This window comes from Daucus carota, chromosome 5 (genome assembly GCF_001625215.2).
Source record: "Daucus carota subsp. sativus chromosome 5, DH1 v3.0, whole genome shotgun sequence".
Taxonomy (NCBI): Eukaryota; Viridiplantae; Streptophyta; class Magnoliopsida; order Apiales; family Apiaceae; genus Daucus; species Daucus carota.
This window is the reverse complement of record NC_030385.2, coordinates 14,202,365-14,227,215: the sequence shown is the minus strand read 5'-3', so window position 1 is coordinate 14,227,215 and position 24,851 is coordinate 14,202,365. Positions and strand designations below refer to the sequence as shown.

Here is a 24,851-nt window from a genome sequence, read left to right as displayed (position 1 = left end):
ATTTCAAAAACGGAGAAACCTTGAAACCTACACAGGAGAAAAACAACAAAACAAAATGCATAATGGGGCAGTTATAGCTGGGGTTAAGAGCAGTTCTAAGCGGCCAAGTTTAGTTTCCAGGTCACCACGGGGTATTGGGAATTTGAGCCTTGGCACAGAGCAAACTGATGATGATGATGACTTTGTAACGCCCGCCGAGCATTTCGGGAAGACGAAGTCTATTGAAAATGACGCCGCTGTTGTAACTGCCGGCCGTTTTTATCTATAAGGATACGATACAGATACTATGCTTGTGTATAGATACGGGTTTTTATACGGAGAGTTGAAGCAGTTTTTTTTTAATTTATAAACCGAATTATATGAACCATTGGATTAAGATCTGATTAAGGGTTTGGATGGAAGTCTCCAAGTCTCCAAAAAATTGCAGTCTCCACTGAACCCAAACCATATATATATATATATATATATATATATATATATATATATATATATATATATATATATATATATATATATATATATATATATATATATATATATATATATATATATATATATATCAGTGGTCCATGTTATTATGATTTGTAATATTAAAATTTGGACCTTTTAATTTCAACCATAAAAAAATTTTAATTAAAAAATTAGTTGACATATCAAAAATAAAAAGTTATAAATAATCACTTAAAAATATTTCACTACCATACTCTCATTTTCCTTTTTTATAATTATAGTCAACCTGTATATATAATTATATTTGTCGAACCTCTACATTTTTAAGAAATCTGTAGGAAGATTACACATCATCTATTACCATATTAAAGCGATATATTTTATTTATAACGATCTAAATATTAAAATATTATTTTTAAATTATAGACGACCACTAGCCAATACTGTCAAAGTATAATATCTTACCGATTTAACAAATTTTACCTAATCTTTTATATGTCTAATTTAACCAAGACCTCTTTACTTTCAATGGACCTACCGGATAGATGAAATTAATATACATTAAAAAAAAATTATTTTCAACAAAAGTTTGATATATTAGATTTTGCTAGGAAAAATTTAATTTTAGATATCATCTAAACTCATGAATTACTTAAAACAAGTCAAATAATATATAGAATAGAGATGGAAATATTTTAAACTCTTATGTGCGTTTTGTGCATAGGTCTGCGAATGAAATCGCTCATTTACTTTCAAAAGCGTCTCGTTCTTTGTTAGCTTATACTCCCTCCGTCCCCATGAATAATATATATCGGGATTGGACACGGAGACCAAGAAAAAGCGTAAGAAATGAGTAAAGTTAGATGAAAAGTGGGTAAAGTGGTGTGATCCATTTATTTTTAATAATAGATTTGAGATAGTGGAAGAAAGTAGTGGGTGTAATAGTGTTTTTATTATTATCGAATGGAGATAGTGGAAGAATGTAGTAGGGGTAATAGTGTTTTATATTGTAAAAAATTACTATTTTAGGAATGTATAGAAATGATGGGACATCTCAAAAAGGAAACTGTATAGAATTGATTGGGGCGGAGGGAGTATAGGAGTGGGAAGAGGTTGTTCCCAACTTCTTATCGGATGTAATCCTTTTTGATTTGAAGAAAAGCACAAAACAAAACGGGGAGGGAGTAACTTTTACTCCTGCCTATCTAAAAAGTGCCATTTACATGGATAAAATAATAAAATGAAAAAGGGAAAAAATTATGATATAGTGGTAGTATAGTAGTCCTATATTAGACCGACGGCTAGGATTTCGAAAACCCATCAACACAAAAAGTTAAAGCGCGGGGTTGATTTCATCACTTGTTGTGCGTGCGTGTCATATTTTCGAGAACATTCTCGCCGGTCACCCACCTGCCGTCGTCGGTGGCGGTGCTGGTGGTTTTCCGGCCATTCCCACCTCCTCCGGTTGCTCTTTTCACTTCCATCATGCTTGCCATTTTATAATCTTCTCATCATTCAACTTCCCCGATCTGTCTATATATAAATCTTTTATTTAATAATCGATTTTCATTTCGAGATCTCATTATATATATTTAATCGCCTGTCTAGTCCTCGTCTTCACGCTTTTCTTGTGCAGGTTTGTGTTGTTTTCGCTTTTCTTCGTGTCGTTTGTGATTATAAAGATTTGTTTTTTTTTGTTTAGCGTTGAATTTAATTGAATTGTTGATTATGTTATTGGCATTGTGGTATAATTGAAAAAAAATGAGGGCTTTTTGAGATTTGAATTTGTTAGTGGTGGAATGTGGATCTTGATTTGCAGTTGGTGGTTATGTTTGTTTGCCTATTAGTTAAATGAGAATCTTTGATAAAGGAAAATGCGGATTCGAAAAAGTGGAAAGGAATTTTATATGCCAAGTTAATTATTTAGTATCCGTGATTCGGTTGGCTTGTTATAATGTTTGTGCTTTATTATGTGGTGAAGGGAAGTACGTTGACATCGAATAAGATGTCTCTCAAATTCCTTGTGCGAGAATGGCGAGAGCTGAGAGATGCGATTAGGAGGAAGAATCGGGGGAAAGGGAAGCATTGGCGTAACCGTGCACGATCACATATTGCACCTGATTTAGCCCCGTCTGAACCGATTGAGCAGGGTAAATGGGCAGATATGCCTCCGGAATTGCTTTTGGATATAATTCAAAGGGTTGAAGAGAGTGAGAAGTCGTGGCCTGCTAGAAATGCTGTGGTTGCTTGTGCATCAGTGTGCAAGTCATGGAGGGATGTTACTAAGGAGATTGTCAGGACTCCGGAGGAATGTGGGAGGCTTACCTTTCCCATTTCGCTGAAGCAGGTACTGATTTATCACTGCTATTGTATTCCTGTTAATTCCCCAGCCTGCTCTTGTCGTATTAATTTCTTTTGTTTTCATGTAGCCTGGTCCTCGTGATGCCCCAATCCAGTGCTTTATCAGAAGAGACCGGGCCTCTTCCACTTTTTGCTTGTACGGCAGTCTAGCTCCTTGTAAGTCATGTTTCTCAATATGTACCTACTTTTGTTGGTTGCAATCTATTAGGTTAAGCTGATCTTGTGCATTAATCTCTACTTACCACCTACTCATGAGAAGTAGTAACTTTGTGGTACTCTAAGGAAGGCTATATTTCCTTGCCATTTATTCAATCATTTTTAAATAAGTTGTACAGGGTTTTAAACTATGTTTGGAAGGTCTCGATTGTCTGTATCAGTTCTGTTCATATTTTTAGGGTTCTTTTATGCATTATAAAAGTTAGGTGCCTATTACTCTAGTGGTAGATGGCGGCAGATACTTTCTCTTTGAAGTTGATGTTTACAAAATTCTTTGTAATCAGATGGACACCAATTTATAGTTCCCAGGAAACTTATCATAAAGATGGTATTCTTTCTGAGCAGTTTAATGTTCGATCATAGCTGAAGGTATACTCATTTGTCATAGTCAAAACTTTAAGCTGACGATTGCGCGGCTGCTGACATAATGAGATGTTATATATACAATTGTCAATTGTGTTTAAACATCAAGTAATATATACTGTAGTTGATGATAAAAGAAGCAGTTTGGCCAAGCATCCCGGTACAAGGGCTAATGACCAGAAGCCCGAAACAGTGATTAGCTAGTAACTATTTTTTTTATTCTATATATCTAAGTTACAAGAGCTAATGACCAGAAGCCTGAAACAGTGATTAGCCAGTAACTATTTTTTTTATTCTATACATCTAAGTATCTGACACATACTTGTAGCAGTAAAATCGAATCTCTCTCTGTTCCTATAAAAAAGGATTTACATGTTTGCATTAAGAAAAAGATTTTAATATATTATTTTTCGTTGAGTATATATCTAAGTATCTTACACATACTTGTAGCAGTAAAATCGAATCTCTCTCTGTTCCTGTAAAAAAGGATTTACATGTTTGCATTAAGAAAAATATTTTAATATATTATTTTTCGTTGAGTATTGACTTTGTGTGATGACATCAACTGTCATATGTATTCAGAATTGATTATTACACGACATTCAAATCACGCACTTTATGTAATACATTTATGAAGAAAATCTAACAAGTCAGAGTACATGAATGACAGCTGAGGATGGGAATGATAAGCTATTGTTAGCAGCCAAAAAGATCAGGAAACCGACAAGCACGGAATTTGTAATATCTTTGGTTGCAGACAATTTTTCTCGATCCAGTAACACATATATTGGCAGATTGAGGCAGGTGTCAATTACAATAGAAGGATCTTTGCATAATTGAATATGCTTCTATGTTTTTAATATTTTTTTCTAATTGTTGTTATCAGGTCTAATTTTATGGGCACAAAGTTCAAGATATATGACAACCAATCTTCAGATGATGCAGCAGCTCTATCTAAAAGTAAGTCGGGTCGGAGATTGCATTCTATAGCATGCAACTACCACACAGCAACCATTTCCTATGAGCTTAATGTCCTCCGCACAAGAGGGCCCAGGAGAATGAATTGTGATATGCAGACAATTCCGTTCTCCTCGATTCAGGAAGGAGGGACAGCCCCAACACCAATGTCACTACCAAACTCTGTTGCAAGAACATCTTCTTTCTTAGTGTCTGAAAGAAAAGCACAGCTTGCCAGAGATTGTAGCTCCTTGAAATTTCCTTCTGAGTCGCTGGTTCTTAAAAATAAGTCTCCTAGATGGCATGAACAGTTACAATGCTGGTGCCTTAATTTTAAAGGCCGTGTGACTGTAGCTTCAGTAAAGAATTTTCAGCTTGTTGCAGCTGTTGATCCTTCAGACAATGTATCAGAGGCGGAGCAAGAGAGAGTTATTCTACAGTTTGGGAAGATTGGAAAAGACATATTCACCATGGATTATTCCTACCCGATATCTGCATTCCAAGCCTTTGCCATATGCTTGAGCAGCTTTGACACCAAACCAGCATGTGAATGAATGTTATTCTTATTTACATGGATTTCCTAGAGCACCGTTTTCGTAGCTGCTTCCTCAAAACCTTAAGTATGTGTACTCAAAGTTGTACATTGTAATGTCTTTACAGATCTTACAAGTTAGAGAGGACAGTCGCTTAAGAAAGTGGTCTTCTCCATAATTTTATTCTATAGCTGGATTGGATAATTTTCTGCAACACATCTTGTTTTCATGTCATCCATCTGTCTATCATCTATATATTATATTATTATATAACTATATCTTCAATCTATATACAGGTTTGTGTTCTAGTGCAAACAATTTTAACCTACAAATTTTAACAATGTATTGAAATAAAATGGAGATGACGTTTACGGTTTACAAGTGATTGTTGGTAATATTCTTTAAACTTTACTAGTGACGAAAAATACAAGTTTTCTTGCCTGACAAATGATCGTTCAGTGATTGTTAGTATCTTTCGTTATTTATAATGGAAAGATACAAATTTCTCCCTGCTAATAAATGATTGTTGATAATTTTTTAAAAAAAAATTATTTTTCCGAATAAAAATTTGATATTTAATTTTTTATTCAGAAAAGGAAAATTTTAGAAAAAAATTATACAACTATGTTTTATAGACGCATTAAAATGCGTGTCGAGCAGTGAAATTTTTTTTTTAAGAAATGAAAAGGACAGAGGGAGTATATTTTATCAAGGAATGTTCTATGAAAGACCACTATTTTATCGAAGACCGTGGAGAATAGATATGTTTTGCAATCAAAATACTACAAACTACATTGGTTTGTAAAATATATTCTACAAATATCATGTATACATTATGTTGAATATCATCCATATTCCATATTCCATATTCCATATTCCATATTCCATTCCATTCCATATATTATTTTTAATGCATGCTCCAAAAAATACCCACTATTTTGCCTGCCCCGTAACCCCGTTTACCCAGTAACCCGCTAACCCAGTAACCCATTTCAGTTGCTATCTTTGCGATGTTTTGATCGTGCATTCAAATTTTGAATTAAGAGTCTGTCAAAACAATCTTCAACCTTATGGCTCATATCTACGATCTTCTGCCGATTACAAAATTTTTTAAGAGAGCTCGCATAGCGCGGGCATAATTGCAGATCTTGCAAAACCATCTTCAAGCTTTATGGATCATCTCGGAATCTTCTACCACTGATGTATACAGCAGTCTCCAGGTCGTGTTTTTTGATCCCCATTTTGTGTTTTGAATCTGTGTTATGTGTATATGTTTTTCGACAACACATGTAGTGATCATAATCCGTACAACATCAACAAAGCCAGCAAATGAATCAACTGATGTATGCTTCCTGTGTTTCACTCTTTTCTCCTGGGCTAATTGTTTTCTACTGTGTTGCAGTCGCCTTCAAATCAATCATGTGTATATCGGGTATCGCAGCATAAGTCTGCTAGCCTCGACACTGGGATGGGTTCGGCTGCATACACCGTTGAGGACGCGTTTGCAAGCAATAAACAATCAAGGCCTATGTTTGGATCGAATGAAAATCTGGATCCTAATATACGTATGTTTGTAATATCCTTTCCCTCTATTTAAAAACTCAAATAATTTTCAAATTTGTTGTTCGTGACTTTAGAGGTTTGATAAAAGTTGTGGTTTTGATTCTACATTTTAAATGTTTGATAAAAGTTCTGAGAGAATTTTCATGTTAATTATCTATAAACTTGAACTTTTATGAGTACATGAAAGTAGTGTCTGTTCAAATTTCTAATGCGTGTTTTCCATCGATAGACAAGTCAGAATCCCTTCCCTGTGTTGATTTTTTCTACGTTCAACACCTTGGTTAAAGCTGGAGATAACTAATTACACCTTCGAGGGAAATCAATAAATCAATCGCAATGCTTTTGTTTTCTGGCCAGGTGTTGATTTTTTCTATGTTTTTAATAGAGTCTGGTGCATGCATTGGAGTTTTGTTTCTTCCTATTCAGCTTGATGTAATATCAGTGGAGTTCTTTCTAGGGTTGTTAATTGCATGTGCTGTAGGGTTTGGATGTCATGTGTGGATAGCTGGTGGTATTTTTTAGTGCAGTTGTGGATTAGTGTCATGGATTTATGCTGTAGTGTGGGGTTAGTTATTTCCACAGATTTGGTTTGGTGTTGCTTCTGCTGGGATTAGAAGCATCGGAAGGATATTGGGTACTTCTATGTTTTTATTCAGTTTCTTTATTTTTATCCTGTAATAGATTATGGACACATTTATTTCTACGGCTCCATTTTTCATGCCTTTAACTGCGGCGTCCAACTAAAGCATGGGTTTTCAAACGCAGTTCCTTTGCTAGACGGGTTTTGAACCAGGTTTACATCCATTTGGCTCCTGGGTTACTGAATCTGAACTGCACGTATAAGCATCAATTCACGGATTTTTTGTACAGACGCTGCAGGTATGATTAATTGAGTGCATGGTATTGAACGTGTTTGATAATAGGTCATCTTATCTGCTTAGGTTGATTTTGTAGGTGGAGATCAATCTAAACTACAATCCACTCACCCACGATTTCTATTGATTTCATTACCAAGAAATTTGAGAAAGGTTAGAACAGTTTTGTGCAAATGAAATATTTGTATTGTGATACAGAAGGAATATTTTTTGAACATCTTTTTTGATTTTTTTTTGATATTATAGGCATTTGAATGGAAAGAATTTGTCTTTTAATTCTTTTGGATTCAATTTATTTTGATTTTGTTATAATTTGCCATGTATGATTTCTTATTTATGGTTAGTATAATTCAAAGGTCATAAAGTGTTTTATGAATAAACAACTTATACAACATTATATTTTTATTTTTATTTTTATGAATGTGTTGTGGATTCAAAATTTAGGTTAGCTTCAGTTTAATGCATCAATGTGAAGAGATTCTTCTTGCAGAAATCAGATCAAGTTTATAAGGGCATTAGCTTTAGCATGGGATAAACGTCTTAGTTGACGAAATTGGTTTCTCGCCTGATGATTTGCAGAATCTAATACATTCACTATCCTATGTGTAAGTTTTTAGAGCTCTTTTTTCCCCTTTCTAATATATGAATCATGTGTTCTTTTTCCACCAGGATACATAAAAAAGATCCCCCGTATGACTTGATTTTTTGAGGAAGTGAATTACAAATCCAGGTTTCTCTCATGCTCCATGTTAGTACAATTTATGAAATTAAATTATCAAGAACTTTAACGATTAGTTGTTCATGATTCATAGCTATGAAGAGTCGGAAACATGGACCAAAAATCGAAAAGTTGTATGGTATGGACAACAACTTACTTAAAGTTTTTTTTTTTTTTTTTTTTGCCAGAACTTACTTAAAGTTTTGGTTATGAAATTAACATCTTAAATACAGAGTAAGTTGCATGGTTTCTTATAGTTATATAATATTTTGTACCAATAGGTTCCTCAAAACTTATATATAGCACAAGATAAATAAAAACAATGGCGCCCAAGAAATTTATATAATATACAAAACACAATGTGAAGCAAGATTGAAAAGAAGTTACTGAACTAATAACCTGGAAGGAAAATATCATATTGATTCCTTGAGCTAGATATATCTACTTTGCGAGCAATGGACTCCTGCTTAATTCGCCATGTCTTCTCTACACCTTCAGGTTCCAAAGATCTCCCTCAGTTGGCATAAGCCACTACAAAAAATGACAAATAATCCAAAATATCAAGTTAGATATATAATAATATAATTCCTAAATTCATATCACACATTACACTGCTCAACAATGTTAATCTTATATGATAAACAAAAACCTTTTCATCCTGCAGGCAAATATAATTACATATACACATATATTAGGACGACACTGAAACAGACCATTTAAATAATAAACATGTGTATTGTACTGCATTATTAAATAATATAATACCATTTGGGGATTTACCATATTTAGTATCTGGTGTGCAAGTATCCATTTAGGGATATGAATTTTTGGTATCAAGTTATCTTTGTTACTTAAGGGCAGCATGAAATATTATAAATCTGCTGCAATCATGACTTAAGGTAGCATGAAATACATTATACCAGTTCCTTATAATCTAACATTTTTCTCTCTCAGGTCGCACTCCTTTCACTCCCATTGATGTAAATAACATGACTCAGCTGTGCTGAAAATCACTACCAGGCGCATCTAATTGCAACATGTCAGCAAAATCTAATATCACATTCCAACTCCCTCCCACGCAAGTTCACAAAAGGAATAACAGTCAAGCAAATGATCTACGTTCAGAGATGTGCAATATAATGGAAGACTTTCATAATGCAGATAATGGTATTGCTCAACCTCTAAATACGTTTATAGCTGTTTGAAATCATCTCTTTCCTATTTTCCAGTCTCTTTTAATATATTTTCTCTGATATAACATTATCTAATTATGTTTAAGTTGTGTGGAATTTGTGGTGCACAAATGTGGAATGAAGAGTGTAATAATAAGACGTCCAAAAGCCAAGCACCTTGCAAGAACAGAAATGTTAAGCTTCCAAAAGAACCTCAGCCACCTGAACCACTAGCGTCTTTGTTGACGGGTGGTTTTAAGTCCAAGCATTGGGTGGTACATCCGATGTTATAGATCCTGACATTGTACAATCTCTGTTGGCTATGTTGGACCAAAATAATAAATTGGTTGAATCATTTCGTATGCAAGAGATTGTTTCCAGAGTAATGAACTTGATGAGTTTAAGTTGGTTTTGATATCTTCTCAGCCGTCGAGTGGTCGAAAAAACCATGTTACTCAATCGGATGAAGTAGCTGCTTTTATTGTTTCTGATGATGCTGATACTATTGGCATTAGAGATCTATGTTACCCGGACTCTCCATTTTTGTGCCTATACCCGTGTCCACCGGACATGACATGGGTGTGCGTATGGGATCTGTGTCGGATCCTTCTTATTACAACCGGACACCTCACCTTGTAACATCCCATGTCAAAATGAAAACTTAGGTCTTGTTTCAACTGGTTTATAGAGATCAAGATCCTTGAATGACTTGTTTCTATGTTGTTCTATTAATTTTATGCTTCAATTTTCAGCATATGTGATTTATGTGCAATAGACACTATTTTTATGAATGTACCATAAATCAGGCTATATTAAGTTTGACTTGCGTGGAGCTTAAGTGCCAAGTCCCCGTACCCGAGTCTAATTCCGAATCCACATCCACGAATCCTAATTATCCTAAAACTACGAATCTGACTCTTGGATCCGTACCCGTGTCCGATACCCATACCCGTGTCCGGGTAACTTAGTTAGAGATACGATTTTTCACTCCAAAATAAATGGTCTGGAAAGGATATATGAAATTGATCCTTATTTCATGAGGTTGCAATACCCTTTGTTATTTCCCTTTGGGAATGAAGGATTTCACCTGCATAATCCTCTTCAGAATCTGAAGAAACCAAAGAAGGGAGCTGAACATGATGATGTTGATGCTTGCGAGCCTAACCACGGGGAGACAATCTCTCATAAAGAGTACTATTCCTACAAGATCATGATTCTTGCCTCAGAAGGTAAATAACAAAAAATAAATCTAAACAGTTCAATATAAATTAATTTTTATATATCTGCAGAGGCCTCCAAAATAATTTCTTCACCGACTAAAGTTGAATGCTTGAATGGAGTTCATATTAAAATGGTAGCATTGGGCTGTGATCACTTAGTTGTTGTTACAGGTTTGCTATCCTTTTTCATCTATTTGCCCTACTATTATATACTAGCACATTTAACCCATGTTCAGCATGGGCAGAGTATGGCTTTATCTAAATGCTGTATGCACTAATCTGAAGCTATGTTACCCGGACTCTCCATTTTTGTGTCTATACCCGTGTCCACCGGACATGACATGGGTGTGGGTACGAGATCTGTGTCGGATCCTTCTTATTACAACCGGACACCTCACCTTGTAACATCCCAGGTCAAAATGAAAACTTAGGTGTTATTTCAACTTGTTTATAGAGATCAAGATCCATAAATGACTTGTTTCTATGTTGTTCTTGTTGATTTTATGCTTCAATTTTCAGCATATGTGATTTGTGTGCAGTAGACACTATTTTTATGAATGTACAATAAATGTCTATATAAAGTTTTACTTGCGTGGAGCTTAAGTGCCAAGTCCCCGTACCCGAGTCTAATTCCGGATCCATGTCCACGGATCCTAATTATCCTAAAACTACGAATCTGACTCTTGGATCTGTACCCGTATCCGATACCCATACCCGTGTCCGGGTAACTTAGATCTGAAGTTTGTATTATTATTTTTACCTGCATCATAGGTGTAAAACATTTTTCTATAATGTGAGAACAAAAGAGACAGTTTCTATTAGTCTAGCAGATTAAAATTTGTGCAACTTGCAGTTTGTCACCTCTTAATTAAAATCCCCCCCCTCCCCACAACACACACACACACACACACACAAAAACACTTCTGACCAGATAACTCAGAAACTGTACACATTGAGCACTGTCTTCTGAAGTGCAAAAAGCAAATGGAAATAATTTTAAACAAACATGTAGCTAAGGTAATCACATAATTACTCACCTTCTTGATTATAATCATCAATCATTACGTAGTAGGAGATATTATTCTTTCAGTTCTTATTAAGCTTTTCAGAGGTCAGTCAATCTCTATTCAGTACATAGCTTTTTCATTATTGTTCGTGGCGTATTCTAGGAGTTTCACATCAGAAGCTATTGCTGTATCAGCATCCCTGCTGAGTAGGTGACCATCGATGAGTTAACACCTGCTCATATTTTGAAGTAATTAATTATTGAAAAATATGTTCTAAATTCGTTGAGAGTGCAATTTAGTCAATTGAATATTTAGTGGATTTCTATCGAACTGAACAACCTGGCATTATTGCAATCTTGGGAGGATAAGGTTCCTGGTGTCCTGCTTTCTGCATTGGGGTTGTGTAATAAAATCCAGTAAGTTAGTTTGATGCAGTTCTCTCGAATATTTTTTAGGGAACAAACATGGCACACACACGCCTGTTTAAAAGCTTTGAATCACTTTGTCAGGTAAGTTTAAGCAAATAATATGCCAGACAGGTGCTTTCTTCATTATTTTATACATGGTTAACTACGACGGACTGAACTCTCAGAGCTTTGTATTTTTTGCTAATAATACTGGCTTGCTCCGTAAATACAAGTTTCTTTGACTAATCCCACCAAGTTGATCATCTGTAAGATGCATATAGATTATATTATAAAATTGGTAACTAATAAGTATCAGATATTGAAGGTCGTGATTACTGCGATCCCGAGATTGTCAAGTGTCTACTTGCTATTTGAAGATACACAGATTCGTACCATATCTTCTTAGTCGTCGAGTGGTCGAAAAAATCATGTTACTCAATTGTAGGAAGTAGCTGCTTTTATTGTTTATGATGATGCTGATACTACTGGCATAAGAGATACAATTATTCAATCCAAAATAAACGGTATGCAAAGGATATTTGAAACTGATCCTTATTTCATGCAGTTGCAATACCCTTTGTTATTTCCCCTTGGGAATGAAGGATTCCATCTGCATATTCCTCTTCAGAGTCCGAAGAAACCAAAGAAGGGAGCTGAGCATGATGATGTTGATGCTTGCGAGCCTAAACACAGGGAGACAGTCTCTCATAAAGAGTACTATTCCTACAAGATTATGATTCGTGCCTCGGAAGGTAAATAACAAAAAATAAATCTAAAGTAAGTACTTATGGTTGATGTTAAAGATTTCTTATAAGATAATGATTTTTTTATGATCAGTCTTACCCTTCACCTTGCTGCACGTTTGGGTGGATGCTTTCACCGCAATGGAGCAGTATAGATTGGATTGGGTATCTAGGCATCTAAATACTATACGTGCTGATCTTTACCATGGTTGCCTTGCGGAAGGGTGATAATGATCCAACTGATGTTGGCAAAGCTGTAATTCTTCCTGCATCATTTACTGGATCTCAACGTTATATGCAACAATATTACAATACTTTAAGGATTCACTTGCAATATGTCAGTGCAATAGGTCATACCATGACATGTAACACCAAATGGCCAAAGATCAACAGGATGCTGAGTATGTTACATATTTCTCATGTGTTCTTAATTTGACAAGAACTCGATATAATTATTTCCAATATATCTTTATGTGATATGATTTGTTGTGTTTATTTTTTGGAGCGGATATAGTTTTGATGTAGACAGTTGTAAGATATATTTTTTTATATAAGAGTTCATATGTTAATATGGATAACTAATAAATTTTTAAAGACCGATATGTATTGTTTTTAAGTTTGGGAAATTAATATTAAAATGACCTAACATATTTGGAAAAAAATAAATTTTTGTTTTTTATTTTTTTGAAGGAAATGATACATACTCAATAAAATTAATCTGTCTAATAAATTTTAAACGTTAGCCGCTATGTGTTTTCATTTTTACGAGTTCATAATTTTGAAATAGATAATTGTAAATAGATATTTACATGAGCCTAACTTATAATTTACAATTTAAAATTTGAGTTCAATACTACTTATGTATGTAAAGAGTTAGTTTCCAAATTAATAATATTTTAGTGAGTTATGTATGTAGTCAATATGTATATATCACATCCACTAAGTATAATTTGTCAACGTATTAGATTAAATTGTAATATTAAGAAAAAAACATAATTCTAATAATTTGTTTCTTAATAAGCAAATATTTTGAATTAGATATAACTATGATTATAAAAAATATATCTCACAACTTTATTTATTGCTCTTGCGACCGTCATTTTATTTTGCAAGAAGAATTTAAGTCTATAGTCCGAATAAATGAATATATTTATTTTTTTCGGATCACTACAGATATATGTGAATTCTTCATAGTAAGGGGATTATTTTATGATCATCCTCTCCTATGAAATTGCTGATACTAATATTATAAATTCACATATTTTTAAAACATATTCGCAATGCTTGATTTTATTTATTTTTAAATAATTTTAATGGGAGCTCGCGAAGCGCGGGCATAATTCCCTAGTCTATGTTTAATAAGTAGATGATGTATGTTTTGTAAATCGATAAATGTTCAGTAGACTAAACATATTTTATAGAATAAAACATTTTGTAATGTTTTACATGCAAAACTTATATCATATTTAAGATTATAGATGAAATAATAATTTTTAATAATATGATTTGCAAAACTATACGTTTTATAATATTTTATGCAATATTTTACTTGCTATTCATAAATGATCCCCGCGATCTAGAAAAATAATCTTCATACAACTTAACTCATATCTTATATATCAAACTAGCTTTTTTTGCCCGTGCTACGCACACGGGTATTGATTCTCTGCTTTTTTATTAACTTAATCTATACTTTTTCTCGTGATTAACCCCAAATCTGACGGGTAGTTGGCGTAGTCAGACTATTTATTATGAGTTTTAGATTATAAAAATTTTATGTGTTTATTAGCATTTTAGCCCGTGCTACGAGCACAGGTATAATTTTTTGTTTTTTTATCTATTTAACCTATACATTTTTTATTAACAAACAGTATGATATGATATATAATTAAGAAAGACAACATATGTTAGGGTCAAAATACTCGAGTTATGTTATTGGCGGTCAGTACGTTATGTTATTGGCGATCAGTACGTTGTAGATGTTAACGATAATATATACGAATGTCGATTGAAAAAAAAAAAATCACGCAACGCAACAGAAATTATAACGACGCAGACTATAAATCTTTATATTTAGAATCATAAATAATTACTCCCTCTGTCCCCCTCATTTCTTTACGTTACTTTTCGGCACGTTTTTCCACACTCATTTAAAGTATAGTTCCATAATATAATTTTTTTAAATTTTTTTCTCTGAATAAAAATTTGATACTTAAACTTATATTCAAAAAAGGAAAATTTTAGAAAAAGTTCTACAACTATACTTTATATGAGCCTCAACATGCGTGCAAACAATGAACGTAAACAACCACGGGGATGGAGGGAGTATAAATTTAACCTGATTATGCATATTATAAAACTTCCATCCATTCTTTAATTATAATATTAAGGTGAATATGGTGATGATGGAATTTCCACCCGTCCTTAATAAAAAATAATAAATAGGTTAATAAATAATTAAGCTTAAGGGAATAAATCACTAAAGGAATACATATGTAGTCATAATTTAGTTACATTACTAAAATTATATGCTACAATTATTGCATATAGATAAAATTGATAATAAGAAGATCTACGTGATAAAAATCTATAATAAAATAGATTCTGTATTTATTTTATAACAGTATAGATTTTTCATTAGTATCATTAATATAACCAAATATTTAATATAATAATAATAATTCTTGTTTGGAATAAAAATTTATAAGTTTCTGGATCTACTATTAAATAATTATTTGTATAGTTAAAATAATAAAAAATATTAGGTAATTTTTTCTAAAATATTTATAAAAAACATTAAAATAGTAATGACTATATAATTAAAATTTCTCGGCAACACATCTTATCTTAAATAAAATAACAAAAAATAATAATAAATTGTATGTGAAAAGTTTTATTGTTAAGTTATTTAAATGAAAATATGCTCATTTATCAAATTTTTATTTAAATAAAAATATACTCATAGCATTTTGGCCCATGCTACGCACACGGGTATGATTTTTTTTTTAATCTAGTTAACCGACATTTTTTATTAACAAACAGTATAATATGAGATATAAGTTATGAAAGGCAATGTATGTAAGAGTCAAAATACTCGAGTTATGTTGTTGGCGATCAGTACGTTGTAGATGTTAAAAATAATATATACAAAATGTCGATTGAAAAGATTAAAGCATGCAACAGAAATTATAAAAACGCGGACTATATAAATCATTGTATTTAGAAACATAAATAATTAGGCTTAATGACCTTTTAGCCCTCGAAGTATGGGTGGAAGTTCCGATGCGGCCTCGAAATTTAAAAACGTATCTTTCGATCCTCAAAGTATTTTTGTCGTAGCTTTTAGCCCTTTCTAAAAAAACCGGTATAAATCGGGGGATAAACTTGACAATTCATATTCGGAGTAAAGTTTGGACGTACCTTTTAACCCTTAAAAGTATATATCTCGTTCTTTTTAACCCCTAAAGAATACATTAAAATACATTAGATGTTTCTTTTAACCCTTAATGTTTAATCCCCCTTTTAACCCTCACGTGTGAAATGTCAACTTTGTCCAGCCCCGTTATATACCGGTATACGCCATAAGGACTAAAAGGTACGACAAATATACTTTGAGGGTCGAAAGGAGCGTTTTTAAACTTCGAGGCCGCATCGTAACTTCCACCCAAACTTTAAGGGCTAAAAGGTCATTTAACCAAATAATTATGAACTTAACCTCGTTATATAGATCATAAAGCTTAGATCCATTTCTTAATTATAAAATTAAGGTGAATATGCTGATAATAGAGTTTACTCTCGTCCTTAATAAAAATTGATAAATAGGTTAAGAAATAATTAATCTCAAAAGAATTTATCAATAAAGAAATACATATGTAGTCATAATTCAGTCACATTACTATTCCATTATATGCTACAATTATTGCCTATATTGAAAATTGATAATAAAAATATATACGTGATAAATATCTATAATGAAATAGTTTCTTTATTGATTTTATAATGGAATAGATTTTTCATTAGTATCATTAATATAACCAAATATTTAATATAATAATAATATATCATGTTTGGAATAAAAACTTATAAGTTAATAGATCTAATACCAAATCATTATATGTATAGTTAAAATAATAAAAAAAATATAGGTAATTATTTCTAAAATATTCATAAAAGACATGATAATAGTAATGATTATATAATTAAAATTTTTCGACGTCGCCTAACGGCGATCCCTCGTATCTTAAATAAAATAATAAAAAATTATAATAAACAATATGCAAAATTTTTTAAATGAAAATATATTCATTTATCAAATTTTTATTTAAATAAAAATATGCTCAGTAGCATTTCGGGCCGTGCTACGCACGCAGGTATGATTTTTTGTTTTTTTACCTAGTTAACTTATACATTTTTTTATCAACAAACAGAATGATATGAAATATAAATTAAGAAGGCAACATATGTAAGAGTCAAAATACTCGAGTTTTGTTATTGGCGATCAGTACGTGGTAGATGTTAAATATATGATAAGGAAGGGCTTGGAGAAAAAATTAATACATGTATGAATACTATGTTGGGTCCTATTAACTCACTATATAATATGATATAGTGATCACAATCTGTAACACAGTATGACAATATTAGAGATTGAAAGTAGTAAACTGTTATATTCACAAAGCTTTGATGGTTACAAAAACTCTCTCAGTGATTTATATTGTATCACTAAGAGCTGCTAGGGTTCTTAACAATGTACTCGATAACTCAACTCATCTAGAGTAACCCTAATCTGTGTTTATATAGACACAGTTACAAAATCAATCTCTGATTGATATCCTATAAATCAGCTATGAATTCTATCAATCAAAGATTGCTCCAGTTTTCTGTTTAGTTTCCATAGCCAGTAAATCACTCCTCCGCTTCTATCCTTCCTTGAAGTATATCCGCTTCTGAGCTCTTTCCACGTGTAAACTCTGACGAGTCTTGACTATGTAAACTCTGATCAGACTTTATCAAACTCTGTCAGACTTTATCAAACTCTGTCAGACTTTACTAAACTCTGATCAGCTTCCAGATTAAACTCTGATGATTCCTGTTCTAAAACAAACTTTAAGAACATTAGTAATCATCAATTATATCTAACAATCTCCCCCAACTTGTGCATAAATACATTATGTGCAAGTTAACAGATAATTGATGATGTCAAAACATTTAAGTCAAATGCAACAGAGTTTAACTATATAACAGAAAACTTTTAAAACTTACAGAAACTTTACTCCCTAACTTCATAGACACCATGAGCAGTCTTTAAGTATCCCTTGAGGAGTTCTTTTTCTGCTTCTTCAAGAGCTGCTACCATCTGTCTCTTTACATCTCTTAGTTCTGGATTTGAAACTCCAGTTTGATAAATTGCAGCTCTGAGATCATAGATCTTGTTCTTCTTCATGTCCTTATTCAGCATAATGTGGCCTTTGTCAGATTCTTCATTGAAACTCAGAGCACTGACTCCAGCTACTGTCTCTATTTTGGCTGAATTTTTCTTCATCTCAACCAGCTGTCCTTGACTGTTGAAGTATTTTGGAATAAAAGGTCCAGCATTTTTGTTTCCTGTAATACCCATTTTTCATCTGATTTGATCTTTAAGCAGGTTGGAGATGTGTTGACATGACTTGTTTTTCACTTGAAATATGTGTGATACATATCTCAATTCCTCCCAGTGTTTAGCATAGAGATCTGCTTCAAGTACTCTAAATACTGTTCCATCAGATATGAAGTAGATAAGAATATTATCTCCTCTGTCATTCTTCACCAACTGGACTGAATCTAATTTGTCCATTCTTTCTTGTAAAGCTCCAGTCTTGGGAGCACATAGAGATGAGGGGTCATCTGGTCTTGATCCTATACTCTGATCAAATTTTTCATATTTGGATCCCAGCCCTCCTTTATCTCTTCCTGCTTTACGATGAGAGATTGGTTGAATTGGTCCCTTTTCAAAGCTTATCTCAGTCATCAGACTAGGCTTTGCAAATCCAGCTAATGGAGTAGTTGTTGGTTTGAACACAGCTTGAGCTTTGTCAGAGGTTGTGTCTTTCTTTGCATCCTTATTAACTTGAGCTATGTCAGAGGTTAATCTTTCTTTTTGAGGTTCTGCAACATGAGCTTTGTCAGAGATTGCAGCTTCTGATTTCTTTTCCTTTACAACTTGATCTTTGTCAGAGGTTGTATATTTCTTCTTATCCCAGCCTTTTTCAAGGTGCTCATCTACTTTGCTTTTGCCCTTGGATGTATATTCATCTTCAGAGTATACCTTTTTGACTGGTAAACTCTGATCAGCAACAGTAGTTTCCTTGATTAATATCCCCTTTTCTTTTGGCTTGGTAGTTGATTTTGCAGGCTTTTGAATATTTCCAGAGTTTATAGCTTCAACATGTTCCTTCTTCAGCTCAGCTTCCTCTGCAGCAATCAACTCCAAATCCAATTTGGCTTCTGGATTTTCTTGTTCAAAAATCAATCTAGCAAGCTCTTCATCAGTTAATGGTCTATCTGATCCAGCCACTGGTCTTTGCTTTGACCCAGATGTAACATTATGTGTTGGCACTGGAACAGACATTTGCTTAGATTTTGAACTGTCAGAGTTTGAAACTCTTCCACCAGTTCCTGCTTGAAATCTCTTGTGCTTTGTGAAGTCATCCACATCATCATCATCATCCTTCTTCTTTCGCTTCAGAGTTTGAGTAGTAGACTTGCATTTGACTTTAGCTACTCTCTCCCCCTTTTTGACATCATCCTCATCAGGAATCAGAATTGATGTGATCAGAGAAAGTGAAGATTGGATGGCTTCAAGCTGCTTGGACATCCTTTCTTGAGTTGATTCAATCATGGTCATCCTCTTGTCCAGAGATTCATTGGCAGTCACCAGCTTCTGTACATTTTCTTTCAGAGGTAGCAGAGTCCTTTTCTTCTCCATGTCATTTGTCTCCTTGATATTAGCCACACCTGTTCTTAGACCATCTATTGATTTAGATGTCTGGGCATGAGCAGGATGAAATGTCTTCAGATAGAGAATTGTGCCTTTGAGGCTTGACATAACATCAGAGTTTGAAATTTTATTCTCTGCCATAGATAGAAAATCTTCAGCTTTTGCTGGCTCCAGAGAATGTTGGTGGCTCAGCCAGAGTTTATCCCAGACTTCATTTGGTGGATCAACCTGAAGATCCCTGGGAAGTGGCTCAGAGTCTGTATTCAGAGTTTGCAGCCTGTCATGATATTGGCTGGTAGACTCCCACTTCTGTTGTAGATGTGACTGAGGAACTTCATTATCATTTTCATCATTGTCATCATCTGAACTTTCATCATCTTCATCATTATCAGATGGAGGATCAGCAGCTTTCTCAACAGTATCTTGAGCAGATTGTTCTTGAGATTTAGACTGTGATTTGCTAGGCTCTTCACCAGCCTTAGCAAGAGACTGCAGAGCTTCCAAAGCTACTTTGTCAGATTCATCAACTACATCAGACTTGTAGTTTTCTGGAGCTGTATCATGAACAATGGCATCCTCAGGAATTTTCATTGGAGAATGAGGAATTGGAGTGGAGGGGCCATGATCAGATAATGGAGTTTGAGGATCAGACATTTTTGCTCCAGCTTCAGATGTAATTGGTTCATCACACTTGTAAGTCTAAATGTAAAGACAACCCTATCTGTTACATAGGGATGATAACTCAACAATAGAACAGGACAAGTAAATAACACTACGCCTGCACAGGAATCGGAAGATACGAAGACAAAGGTTGAAGAAGCCATCTACAGTCTTGAAAGAATAAGTTCACTGGAAGAAGTTCATTAATATGTTCATGCCTCAGTGAAGAATAAAGATTGAAGTATTCAAGATTGTGGAAGCAATGAAGATGTTGTCCAAGTACTCTAAAGATTTCAGTGCAACCCCTGAAGCAAGATATTTTTATATATCTTGGTTGGTTAATTATAATCAACAAACTGAAGCATAAACTAACCCGGAACCGACTGATCAATGTTTGCCGACAAAGACGGTACAATGTTTGACTTCAGTGTTAGTCGCTTGTGAACCAGACCAGTGCACTAAGCGTCAGCACGTACGGAGCTTTGCAAAGTATTTATCGATCGAAGAATTGATCTAGTCATAACAAGTCATTTGTTCCAAAGCCAAGCCAAGTCAAATGTCTAGTCTCCATCAGCTATGCCAAAGTCTCTGCTCAAATGCCATATGTCAAGCTTCCACACAAAGCCATATCAGGAAGTGACCTATCTTTTATATGTGTGCACTTATATATTTGTATATGTACAAATATATTTATATATATGTATATATGTATATTTAATTAAATATAATATATATAATATATATGTATATATGTTTTTTTTTAAACATATGTATATGTATATTTATATGTATGTATATTTAAATAAATATATATATATGTATATAATATATGTATTTATATTTTACATAAGCAATTATATAATTAAGTGTATATATATATATTATATTATGTGCATAAATATATGTATATTTAGAGAGAGTTATATATATCTTTATATATATATTTATATTTATATTTACACATAGTTATATGTATATTATATATATTTAAATATATGAGAATATATTTAAATATATGTGTATATATATGTTACTATATGTTTATATAAATATTATATATATGTATATATTTATATATACTTTTCTTTATATATTTATGTTTATATTGATATTTATAAATAACAATATATATCTATCTATATATATTTATATATATTTACATTTGTATTTACATATAATTATATATTATATATATTTAAATATATGAGAATATATTTAAATATATGTACATATATTATTATATGTTCATATAAATAAAATATATATGTGTGTATATATTTATATATACTTTTATTTATTAATATAATCACAACATAATATATTATATTATATATTATATGCATGCATGTTGGGAGATGTCATGTGTCTAGGGCACTCTAGGGTTTGCATGGCTTTGCATGTATATGTATGTTATGAAAATCGACTAAGGCAGTACTGCTCTTCACTGTGAGCACAAGGAACACACTGTGAGGCGCAAGTTCCTCCTTCCCATGAAAATCTCTAAGTCATATTCTCCTATGGAACAAGAAGAAGGCGCAAGTTTGTTTTTGCTTAAACAAAAACTAAGTCTGGTGTCTGCTACTTCTATATGGCGCAAGTTTGGAGAGAGAACAGGGAAGCACAGGGTACAGATATATGGAGCGCAACTTGCATGGGCAGAATAGTAAAACCCTAAGTGGCGCTTCTTGCTGAGAACAATGTACAAGCGCCAACTCCATCCCTAGGGCACACTCTAATCAAGCGCAAGTTCAAGGAGAGAGAACAGTGGTCTCCAGGCGCAACTTCAAAGTACTTGGCGCAAGTTTATTGTGACTTAGATAAATTTCTAAGTCATGACTGCTACAAGGGACACAGTAGGCGCAAGTTCATAAATGAAGGTGGCGCAAGTTTACTTTGCCAACTTCTAGCGCAACTTCATCCTGGCGCCAATACTATTTGTTAACCAGGGTTAGTTTATGAAAAGCCTATAAATACCCATGGATTTTGTTCTCATTTGTAACACTCTTCACCACCTTTATGGTGGAATGGCTTTGTGCCTTGCACACTACTACACACAAATAAACTCTAGCTTAGTTTTGTATTATAATATATTTAGAAGCTAGGGTTTGTGAGTGTAAGTAGTAGTAGCCATTGTAGCCAACCTTCGGGTTTGGATTTATAGCACCCTTCGAGGTATTTATCAATATACAGACATACCTTGGAAAATATTATGTGTTGGTTTAATATTTTCATATCCTCAGAAACCGACCCAATAAATATCCGGAACACGAAACCCATTACAGGACTGCAATTTATTTATCCGCAAGATTCGAAAGAATTTTAAATTGTAGTGAGTATCGTATTCAACCCCCCTTCTACGATACTTTGGACCTAACAATTGGCATCAGAGCCAGGCTGATTGATATACAAATCAGGATCCTTATCATACGGAAAATCAAGAACCTAGCTTTTGATATTTGATTAGGGGAAATGTTCTTCTGGTTTGTTTTGCTGAATTTGTCCGTAGGCCTAAGCAAGGAATATCCGTCGGATACTGAACTTTGGACCGGGACTTATAAATTTATACTTTAAATTTTAATAAGTTTATTTTATAAATTTGAATTAATTTATTTTAAACTTATTAATTGAGTTTATTATGAATTAATTAAATTTATCTTATAAACTTAATTAAATTTACTTTATAAACTTTACTAAATTCAATTATTAAATTTGTTTAAATTTATTTTAGACTTGTAAAGTTTACTCTTAGACTTTACCAAGCTTATCATAAATTTTTATAAATTTATTATTTAAATTTGTATAGTTTATGATTTAAATTTAAGTTAAAATCCAGAATATAAATTTAAGAGGATTTAAGTGATTATGGATATAAGTTCAAGTTCAAGGGTTCAATTTAGTTTGTTCTGGAAGCTATGATTTAATTGGAGACGAGACACTTGAATATTTTCAAAAATTAAATTTATACAATAAATTTTAATATATTTACTAAATGAATTTGAAATAAATTTATTCTAAACTTTTCAGTTTATTATGAATTTATTTTTTAAATATAATTAAATTTACTTTATAGATTTAACTAAGTTTATTTTATACTTTATTTTTTTCATCTTTTAAAAATTTATTTCTAAATTTATTTTCTTTATAATTTGAACTTAGTTTAAATAATCAAGTGTCCCGTAACCTTTTTAATTATTCTACTCTAAGACAAATCAGATTGACATTTAGTTGAGACAGATCAAGCTGACAGATTACAAGACAAACACCGGTCTTTCAAATACCAGATTCTCAGAACCGGTAATGGAAGTACATTGATGACCCAATCCAATTGATTACTCAAAGGATTATTAGAAGCAGTTTTTCTATGTTCAACAAAGATGATTGTGATTCAAAGAAGATTCTATTGAAGACTAATTTGGTACTACTGACAGTGGATTTTGAAGAAGGTACTTCAGGCCTTGATCTGAGTAATTACTCCTAATTGATTATCAGATCACCAGATCAGGATGGGAACTTGCTTTATGTGTTGAGTGCATCTTCCCAGGGCTCGGAACATGAACTTTGAATGGTACCACTGGTAGTAGGAAAAGAGAAGTTTTTACGTACGAATCTTCAAGGGATTTCAATCTAACTCAGTGATTCAGGGAAATACAATTACACAATGAATTGTATCAATGCTAAATCCATCCAGAATCAACTGAACCAAAGACAGAGAACTGTGGAGGTTTAAGGATATAATTATCAAGTTACTACCGCACCAAATCAGTTTCATGCATTTATGTCAGAATCTTAGGATTGAACAGAAGAGTTTGTAACTGCTGAATTTGAGGAAGCTCAAGTCGACGAAAGTTAATACTTTTGGAGAATGTGAGGACAGAACTTCAAGGATTAGCATAACACTGTCTGAGAGGTTTAGTCATGTCAGATTCAGATGGAATCCATTGGTTTCAAGTGGTGACTCTTCAGGGTTCAGTTCAAGGAGGTTGTTTTTCAAAACTGAGTTGGTCAGTACACACAATATTGTTTGGTATCTTTAAGCAAAGAATGGTTGCTATATATATTGAAGCCTCGACAAACAAGGATGATAAGGCTTGTCTGAAATTCAAGTGGATGTTTTGAAAGAAACATCACAACAAGTTCTTATGCTATTTTAGGAAAGGTGTGAGCTGGATCAGTTGCTGATGAGAAGGATGATTATGGTTATCTGGCTATCCAAGCATTCTCTGAAGATGATTCACTTTGCACATCTCAGGTACGAGTTCTTTCTAACTATGCAATACTTATTTCTTTATATTCAAAGCATGTTATAAATCTTCGAGTAGAATTGTTTAACACACAAGCACAAGCATGATAGCATCACAATAGATAATGTTGAACTAGTATGCTAGAGCACATTCTGGTAACTAGGATTGATGATAATCTTGTGTATGTGTCTTTAGCAGATTCTTAGCATGTGTATGAATATTTAGGATTTGATTATTTGCAATAGTGAGATTAGAAGCTTTCCTTTGGAACACAACTCTTAGTTTTAGGGGTTATGATCCTAGCATGTATAACTTTGTTAAAACACTTACTTTCAGATTCCCTAGTACAATTAGATTTGCTTATCTAATCTGAATTGTTTGTTAAGGAA

General features: G+C 33.0%; 2 protein-coding genes across 17 annotated transcripts; both read left to right on the top strand.

Annotated features, from left to right (window-relative positions):
- The first annotated feature begins 1,746 nt into the window (after window positions 1-1,746).
- Window positions 1,747-5,114, top strand: LOC108219866 (tubby-like F-box protein 5). The gene is made up of 5 exons (XM_017393417.2): window positions 1,747-2,086; window positions 2,432-2,797; window positions 2,880-2,967; window positions 4,061-4,190; window positions 4,277-5,114. Exons 2-5 carry the CDS (start codon window positions 2,456-2,458, stop codon window positions 4,899-4,901), a joined length of 1,185 nt encoding a protein of 394 aa, XP_017248906.1. The 5' UTR covers window positions 1,747-2,086; window positions 2,432-2,455; the 3' UTR covers window positions 4,902-5,114.
- Window positions 5,115-5,778: 664 nt separating this feature from the next.
- On the top strand, window positions 5,779-13,080 carry LOC108223859 (uncharacterized). 16 transcript variants are annotated; one of them, XR_010292247.1, is made up of 12 exons: window positions 5,789-6,100; window positions 6,283-6,445; window positions 6,673-7,077; window positions 7,209-7,322; window positions 7,398-7,471; window positions 7,988-8,048; window positions 8,131-8,175; window positions 8,991-9,203; window positions 9,316-10,437; window positions 10,498-10,599; window positions 12,408-12,594; window positions 12,680-13,080. XR_010292247.1 is itself a non-coding variant. In XM_064094274.1 (10 exons), exons 8-10 carry the CDS (start codon window positions 9,192-9,194, stop codon window positions 12,811-12,813), a joined length of 333 nt encoding a protein of 110 aa, XP_063950344.1. In that variant the 5' UTR covers window positions 5,808-6,100; window positions 6,283-6,445; window positions 6,673-7,077; window positions 7,209-7,322; window positions 7,398-7,471; window positions 7,988-8,048; window positions 8,131-8,175; window positions 8,991-9,191; the 3' UTR covers window positions 12,814-13,080. The 16 variants fall into 16 exon arrangements, 1 of the variants encoding a protein (XP_063950344.1); XR_010292243.1 differs by having other exon boundaries at window positions 5,782-6,100; window positions 6,673-6,800; window positions 6,901-7,077; window positions 9,316-12,594; XR_010292240.1 differs by having other exon boundaries at window positions 5,782-6,100; window positions 10,498-12,594.
- The last annotated feature ends 11,771 nt before the right edge of the window (window positions 13,081-24,851 follow it).